The sequence below is a fragment of the Gossypium hirsutum genome, chromosome A06 (genome assembly GCF_007990345.1).
Source record: "Gossypium hirsutum isolate 1008001.06 chromosome A06, Gossypium_hirsutum_v2.1, whole genome shotgun sequence".
In the NCBI taxonomy this organism is placed as follows: Eukaryota; Viridiplantae; Streptophyta; class Magnoliopsida; order Malvales; family Malvaceae; genus Gossypium; species Gossypium hirsutum.
In genome coordinates this window covers 72,154,060-72,162,158 of record NC_053429.1, presented here as the reverse complement: position 1 = coordinate 72,162,158, position 8,099 = coordinate 72,154,060, and the positions used below count along the sequence as shown (strand labels likewise).

The 8,099-nt window shown below is 31.8% G+C and overlaps 1 protein-coding gene across 3 annotated transcripts; it reads left to right on the top strand.

The window, feature by feature from the left end:
• Positions 1-738: 738 nt before the first annotated feature.
• On the top strand, positions 739-6,155 carry LOC107929809 (importin-9). 3 transcript variants are annotated; one of them, XM_016861319.2, is made up of 5 exons: positions 739-1,164; positions 1,806-1,932; positions 3,225-3,396; positions 5,074-5,107; positions 5,847-6,155. In XM_016861319.2, exons 2-5 carry the CDS (start codon positions 1,831-1,833, stop codon positions 5,848-5,850), a joined length of 312 nt encoding a protein of 103 aa, XP_016716808.1. In that variant the 5' UTR covers positions 739-1,164; positions 1,806-1,830; the 3' UTR covers positions 5,851-6,155. The 3 variants fall into 3 exon arrangements, with proteins under 3 accessions (XP_016716808.1, XP_016716810.1, XP_016716809.1); XM_016861321.2 differs by having other exon boundaries at positions 771-1,164; positions 3,229-3,396; XM_016861320.2 differs by lacking the exon at positions 5,074-5,107 and having other exon boundaries at positions 771-1,164.
• Positions 6,156-8,099: the final 1,944 nt, after the last annotated feature.

Here is an 8,099-nt window from a genome sequence, read left to right as displayed (position 1 = left end):
TAATTTTAAAATATTGAATTAATTATCATTATAGTCTAAGGTTTATGGTTTAGTGTATATGGTTTAGGGTTTATGGTTTATGAGTTAATATTTTAAGGTTTATGGATTATGGTTTAGGGATTATGGGTTGGGGTTTAAGTTTAAGGGTTTATGGTTTATGAGTTAATATTTTAAGTTTTATGGATTATGGATTATGGGTTTAGGGATTATGGTTTATGGTTTAAGAGTTGGGTTTAGGAATTTAGGGTTTAAGGTTTAAGATTTAAGAGTTAATATTTAAGGGTTAAGGGTTTATGGGTTAAGTGGACATGGTTTGAGGGTTAGGGGTTTAAGGATTAAGGGGGCATGGGTTAGGGGTTAGGGGTTTAAGAGTTTAGGGTTTAGGGTAATTAGTGTGAAAAATATATGTTAAAATTTTGAAATACTATTATTTAAAATAATTTTAAAATTTTTTTGGGTATATCACTAATTTTTTTAATTTATATATTAAATAATTTCAAATTTTAAAGATTTCAAATTTTCAATAATTTTCAAGATTTCAAATTTTATCTGATTCTTTTAAATATTAGTTAAATTTTAAAAAAATATTTATTTAAATGAAAAAAATTAAAATACTATTATTTAAAATAATTTTAAAATTTTTTGAGTATATATAGCTGATTTTTTTAATTTATATTGTTTTTAATTTATATATTACCTAATTTAAATTTTTAAAGGCATTAACGACGTTTTTATTATAAACAGCGCAAAAAGTATGCAATAAAAAATGTAGCAAAAATTCATTTCACTTAAAAAAAAGCGTCTTTTTATCCCCAAATTTCCCCAGAAGTTCCCCCACTGAAACCCCTAATTTTTTCCCCTAAAATCAGTATCCTCAAAACACCCCCAATCTCACCCCTCTATAGCCCTTTTCAATCAAGAAACTCTCCAACAGCGTCTCCAAGCTCTTATCGAAGGTGCCCACGAGTGTTGGACTTAACACTATTTTCTGGCAGTCCTCCTACGATTACTCAGGCTCCGCTGTACTTGGATGGGGCGATAGGTATTACACCGGCAAAGAAGATAAAGGGAAAAGGAAGTTGAAAACTTTGTTTGCAATTGCGAAGTAATTCCTTGTGGAAAGAAGGAATATCTTGCAGAACTTCATCCAGTATTCTATGCACAGTAAGTTAGGTTTTATGTGTTTGTTGTTTTTATTAATTAGCACTAGCAATTAGTGGATTTTTTGTTCCTTGGAATTGTTGTTATTGCCATAACAGTTTTCTACTTCATTCCCATTCGCATTCCACTCCCACTCCCACTCCCACATACTCATTTCGATGAAAGATTGATGAACCTACCCGCAAATTTTCAAATTTTACATCACAATAGAACTGTGGCAGAACATCGAACCAGGTTCCTTGTATTTCACTACAAGTTATTGTTAAAGCTGTTTTGAAATGTTTACAGGTTTTGTTCATTTATTCTTGAGCTGTAGCATAATGGACATATAAGAAAGAATATATATTGTACTTTTATCTTCTTCAAGGATTCCAAAGTAGTCGTGTGAACATATATATATGATGTGAAATTTATGTCAATCTTCAAAATGATTATATTCATTATATAAGGAAAAAAAAGTAATTAACACCCAGAATTACATTCAAAATGATACTTTTGTATACAAAGACAAAAACAGGAATCGTTTACTGGGCAAGAACTTGCTTGTTCCTGTATGTTAACATCTTTATTTTTATTTTTTGTAATGGTAGTATGTCATATAAATGTTTCAAAGTAGTGCATGATGAAGGCAAGGTGGCGTGCAGGGAAAGAACCAGTGGAGGGCAATCCATGTCACATGGACCCATGTCCTACATCAACATGCATACATGGAAGGCAAGGCTTGGAAACATCTTTCCTGGTTTCTACTGGTTTTTGATTCATTTTTCACTGGTGAGTTTTGATAAAGGTATAATGATGGACATGCAGTTATTGCAATGTGACAAGGAATTATTGGTGTTTGGTGGATCATGGAATTGAAAGATGTGATGCTTCTATAAGTTAGTGGAAAGACATATATTATTGTATATATATAGGCTCTCAAATTCACATAATAATTTTCTAGTACAAGTTTTAGATGACTGTGATGAAAAGGATTATATATTATTTATATTCATTCCACTTAATATTTCTTTTTTAATATAAAGAGATATAATATCATTAATTAGTAGGTTAATGCTCCTTATGTTCATTTCTTTGGCCAATATTCTTATTTAAGATAAAAATGAATATTAAATATTTTAATTTTTTATATAGTCAAGTTTAAATCATTTTGATATAAAGAGAAATAATATCATTAATTAGTAGGTTAATGCTCTTTTTTTGTTCATCGAATTTTAATTTACAATAGATGAGTTTTGCAATATATGATAACCCATTACTCCTTTGTTAATTCTAGGAAGCATTTATTCTTCGTGCGAATTTTCCCCCAAAGGCATAATATTTTCACTTAGCGTTTTTATTAATGTTGTTTCTGTTGTCAATTAATAGAACACCATATCCTTGGCTATGGGGTTTTGCTTGGTAGTTATGCAGCTAATTATTGAAAGTTGAAACTGATGCTTGTTTTATGAATGCTTACATGCATGGCAAGTTGTTGTTAGCCTTTCTTTCTATTATGTTTGTTGCTTGGTAGTCTCTCATTTTTGTTTTTAATAGGTAAGAGGTAAGCCTAAGCTCTCATCTAATAAATATTAGGAAGCCTTGGCTTGAGGGCATTTGACAGCTTCTTTCTGTGCTACTTTTGTTGGCTTTTAATTCATTCTTGTTGTATACTTCTGGCATTGGTTACTGTATAACGCCTCAATTCTTCTTTGCATAGTTCTAAATATGCCTTTGTATGTTTTTGTTTTTCTGCAGTTCTACTTCTATTGAACAGTTATGGCTTGGCTAAAACATTTAGCCATGTTTTTTATTGGTTCCTTATCTATACATGGTTACCAATAAGTGTTAAAAAAATGTTTTTCCTCTTGCTATTACCTGCTATTGAGCTACTCTAGACACAAACATACACATATCTTTTGGCTTTCTTTCTTTATTTTAATTTTCACTTTAAATTTTGAGATGAAACATATGAATGGGTTTTCCACCTCTAAATGTAGCTAGTAATCAACAAGTTGTAAACATCTTGTGTTTAATATACCTTGTCCACCTCTATATTAAATCAATCATGATTATATTGTCAGGCAGTTATCCGCAGACTACTTTTATCAACTTTGGATGATCCTAATAGAAAACTTTGCACAGCAATCAGTATGGCTGTAGTAGCTATTGCAATCTACGACTGGCCAGAAAGTTGGCCAGACTTGTTGCCGTTCCTCCTAAAGTTGATTGGTGATCAAACTAGCATGAATGGAGGTAAGAAATATAGCATTCATGCTCTAATTAATACTATTGCTTTTTGTTTCCTGATCTTGAACATTTTCTCTTCATGTTTCGGTAGTTTGACAACCGTCCTAGATGGCTTACGTAGATGCCTTTTTTTGTAATAACTTAGTTTTGAATGATTGGTGGCTATTCTTTCTAACCTTTTCCATAAATTTCTATTTGTATTTAAGTGTGTTATTATTAGTATACTCTGAGAATTTGGTGTTTGGTGAAGGATTCATTGCTTATTTATGTTTTTGTTGTTATTAAGGAGGTTTGTGTATATATAAATCTTCTCATCTGGTTATCTATTATTTTTCCCTTATATATTTTTTTCTTTTTTTAACTCAGATTGGTTATTGTTTACTATTTAGTCATATGGAAACTGACTTACCCTAAGCTATAGCTTTGAAACAATTATAAGTAGCTAATTTTATAAGAAGATTTCTAGTTTGATTCTGCCTATTTCATAAAAACTTGAATTGATAGATGAAAAAATATTGAGTGAAGTGATAGCCTATATTACATTTTAAAAACAGAATGTATGTTTACAATTTGAAGGTAATATCATTGAAAGAGACAGATAAAAACTTCAAATATAATATTAACAGTAAATTTGACAAGAAAAATATAAAAAAATCATAAAATCTTTTAGTTTTAAACCAAAAGAGGAAGGGCAAATGTTAAGTTGAAATTAGAAACCTGTTGATTGTTTACCCGGGGGGCCTCTGAGTAGGAACTATGTTTGTACTTTGCATTTCATGTTTAAATGGTTTAAATTTTCATATAAATTTCGAGAGAAATAATTTTCTTTTTTTCACAAGGTACATCACTATCTTGTTTTTAGCGTTAGTAACAATTGTGGTTATTTTGAGACCTCATGATTAATTAAAACTAATAAGTAAAAAAACCATTAACAATTGAGTTTTTTATATGATAGAAGATATTTTTTATGCTGTTATATCATTCATAAAAGTTAAATTTTTTAATTTTTTTCGATTTTAATTTTAGATGTTAACTTTGAAGTACATTTGTCCGATTCTCAATGCATTTTCTTATATATTTTCTATCCAACATCCATTCTTTGGTCACAAAATGATTAAAATATATATGATTAAAATCATAGACTTCTTTTGATGTTTTTTTCTTATATATGATTAAAATATATATGATCTAAAAGCAAGAGAGAAGGAACTTAAAGCAAAAGAGGCTGAACTGAATAAGTGTGAACAGGTAATTTGTTGTTGGTTGTTTACAGTCGAGTGAGGCTGGCCCTTGAATAATAAGTGTGGTGCTTTCGATTTATTTTTGCTGTATTCGATATCAATTGTGATAAGTTGTTCCTTTCGCATTGCAGTTACAAATTATACAGATTTCTAAAGTAATTTAAATATTACTATCTTGGCACAAAAAAATCAAAACCATAGTTTTTGAATCTGAATTTCCATTTCATATTTCAGTTTAGTTTTTCTGGCTGAATGCTTGTAAAATATCTTTATGTTCTGTAGTCTTTTTATTATGAGAATACTAAAATTTTGCAATGACTTGATTCTTATATGTTCGGATGCAATATGTAACTATGTTGTATGTAAGGTGATTTTGTTATTCATTTTGCTCTTAGATTAATTTGTCCTTGTAGTAACTGAATGTTAACTTTATATTTTGCAGGAGTTGAGAAGGAAAGAGGATGCAATAGCACGAGGTAGATTTTTTTTATTTTTTTATCTTGATGAGTCCCGAGTTTATCCATTACCAGTTTGATTTTGACATGAGTTCGTGACATGAGTCCCTTAAACATCTTTTGCTTTTTTCTTCCAAAAGTTTAACTCTTTCCATTAGAGTTTCATCGTCAAGTTTATCTCCTCTTCCTTTTGATCTACATTTTCAATACTTTGGGTTCAAGATCCCCTATATGCTCGAGGTATAGAGTTTGAACTTTGACATGAGCTTGTTTTTCCAGCAACTATGGCATTTTGCGCTCATCTTCAATGATTAGACATTTCAAAGTGACTAAAGATAATACCAGATTTGTTTGAATGAAAAATAATAACTTTATCAATGCTATTGGACATAGAAATTAAGATTATGATAACTAAAAACTTGTGATATTTGTGAGCTTAATAAAAAAAATGAAACATGTTATGAGTCGCATGAAATCGAGAAAGGAGATAGACATTAAACATGTGAGGTTTGTCATGACATCTCCTTTAAACTTCATTTGGCCCTTTTTGTCTTTTTCATATATGGCTACTTATTTTCTTTTTGAGGCCTTTACAAGTCCATCAACATGAAACTGGACTTATGCCTGTCACTTATTTACAACGACATTAGCATTTACGATTAGGCTAGCATCAGTTTTTTTATTATGGGTTTACTTTTTATTGATTTCACTTTCATTACAGTAAATGGTATAAGCTAATTTCCTTGTTTTGCTCAATCAGGTGACCGAGATTCCGTTTAACAATTTTCTTTATTGCTGGAACAAGTCTTAATCAAGATCAAGATCAAAGTACTTCACTAAGTTATATATGCAGGCATTGCAATATTTTGGCTTCATCTAAGCTTGAACCAACCCTCTTCTGTATATTGTTAATTTCTTCTTCTTTTCTGATCTTTTTCCTTTGGTTAAAGAGAGGTGGTGATGATTTGGCATTCTTTTCTCACCAGGATGAATTTTGTTTTAGAAATTGTAATACTTTGTGTGTCTGTGTGTGTGTTTTTTTTATATATTAAATTACATATTGAATCAATGCTTATGTATTAAATTTAAATTCATTAATTTTTATATTTAGTTTTGAAGTTTAAATTTTAATGGAAAATTTAATTTAATTAATTTTTTTATTTATCCTTAAAATTATATAGTTTAAAGTTCAAATTTCAAAAATTAAACATAATATAATATTTAACATAGAAATAAATATTATTTAATTAAAATAAAATAATTTTTTAAAAGGTCATGATTTTTAGTGGCGTTTGTGAGAAAAGCACCGCTAAAGATCATGTTCTTTAGCGACGTTTGTGGGAAAAAGCACCGCTAAAGGTCATGACCTTTAGCGACATTTTTTTCATAAACGCCACAAAATGTTAGAGGCGTTGTCTTAAGTGGCATTTTTTGCGGCGTTTGTAAAAACGCTGCAAATAGTTTTCACGGCGTTTATAAGCGCCGCTATAGGCAAAAAAAAGCAACTAAAAACTTGTTTTGCTGTAGTGGTAAGGTTGATGAAAGCCATAATAAACAAAAACTGGTAAGTAAGGAGTATACACCTCGTGTTCCATATCCTAACACGACAAAGAAAGACCGTACAAATGAACTGTAACACCCCTCACTCGTACCCACTGTCGGGACAGGGTTCGAGGCGTTACCGGGCTTACACATTCATAAACACACTAAATCGGGTCACTTAATTTCACCGAAAATTAAAACTTTTCAAACATAGGCATATCGTCCCTTATACAGGCCTTTGAGAGCTAAAACATACATCGGGGTAGTTCGGGACAAAACCGAGAACATTCGATAAATTTTGGGCAACTTGTTAAATTTCTTTGCTTTAGTGAGTCACACACCCGTGTAGGTGGGGCCGTATGGTCGCACACGCCCGTGTGGCTTGGGACACGCCCGTGCCCTTAGCCCGTGTAACTCTCTATTTATGACATTAGCATACATTGAGGGGCACACGGCCAAGACACATGCCGGTTTGTCTAGCCCGTGCTCGACACTGACTTAAAATTTTTAGGTGCAGGGGACGCACGGCCATACCACACGCCCCTAGGGGCAATCCGTGTGTCACACACGGCCTAGACACACACCCTTGTATGTCTACCCGTGTGGACCTTGTTAGGCTGTTTTCTAAGCCTTTGGTCACCCTCTATCAACCAATCACACTTATAGGTTACCTTAATACATAATAAGGCCAGATTATATACTTACATATATCCTTGATAAACCTTATTGCATGTAAACCTCATATCATCGGTTTTATACATGCTAGGTTATTTCCTTTGTATTAAGGATTTTCCATGCCTCATTAACACCTTTAAGATTGGCTCATTATTGTAACTCATTGCCAATTATGGGCAAGCCACTCCATGTAAACATAAACTTGCATAGATTTGTAGGTCACAGCTTACTTCAAAATAAGCCAATTTCCATGGCCAAATACAAGAAGATATGTAAATTTTTACAAGCTTTCATATGGGCAATTCAAATGACACATATCACAAAATGAACCAAAGCCCTATACATGCCATTGAACAAAATAAGAGTATCTATATACCAAAGCTAGACTAATTGATAGTGTGTTGATTCTCCAACTGTCTTCCAATCTTTATGAGTCCTCAAGCTCTGTAAGGCAGGGAAAAGAGAGGGGTATGCATTCACATGCTTAGTAAGCCCAAATAACTGGAAAGTAAACTTACCAAGTAATTAGCATACAACCATATTTAGCAAATATACCAACAAGAATGAAATGATTTCCCTATCACATGCACTCAATCAACAAGTTAGTTACAATAATAATACACCATGTAATTTGTCTTAGATGAGCTCATCATCCAATATTTTCATTTTTATATCTCGTGTTAATCCCGTTGAGTTTCTTGGAAATCTTGATGGATTATTCATTTACCGTCAAGTCATAAGAGCGATCATCTCATGTACGCACTCCCGCGAACCTCACATCTTACGGCGGGATTAC

What these genes read in the sequence shown, in the direction of transcription:
- LOC107929809 (XM_016861319.2), top strand. Translation starts at nt 1,831, where the DNA reads ATGTCACATGGACCCATGTCCTACATCAACATGCATACATGGAAGGCA. An exon ending in TTTTGATTCATTTTTCACTG is followed by an intron (nt 1,933 to 3,224) that starts GTGAGTTTTGAT and finishes TTATATTGTCAG; the next exon opens with GCAGTTATCCGCAGACTACT. An exon ending in TCAAACTAGCATGAATGGAG is followed by an intron (nt 3,397 to 5,073) that starts GTAAGAAATATA and finishes TATATTTTGCAG; the next exon opens with GAGTTGAGAAGGAAAGAGGA.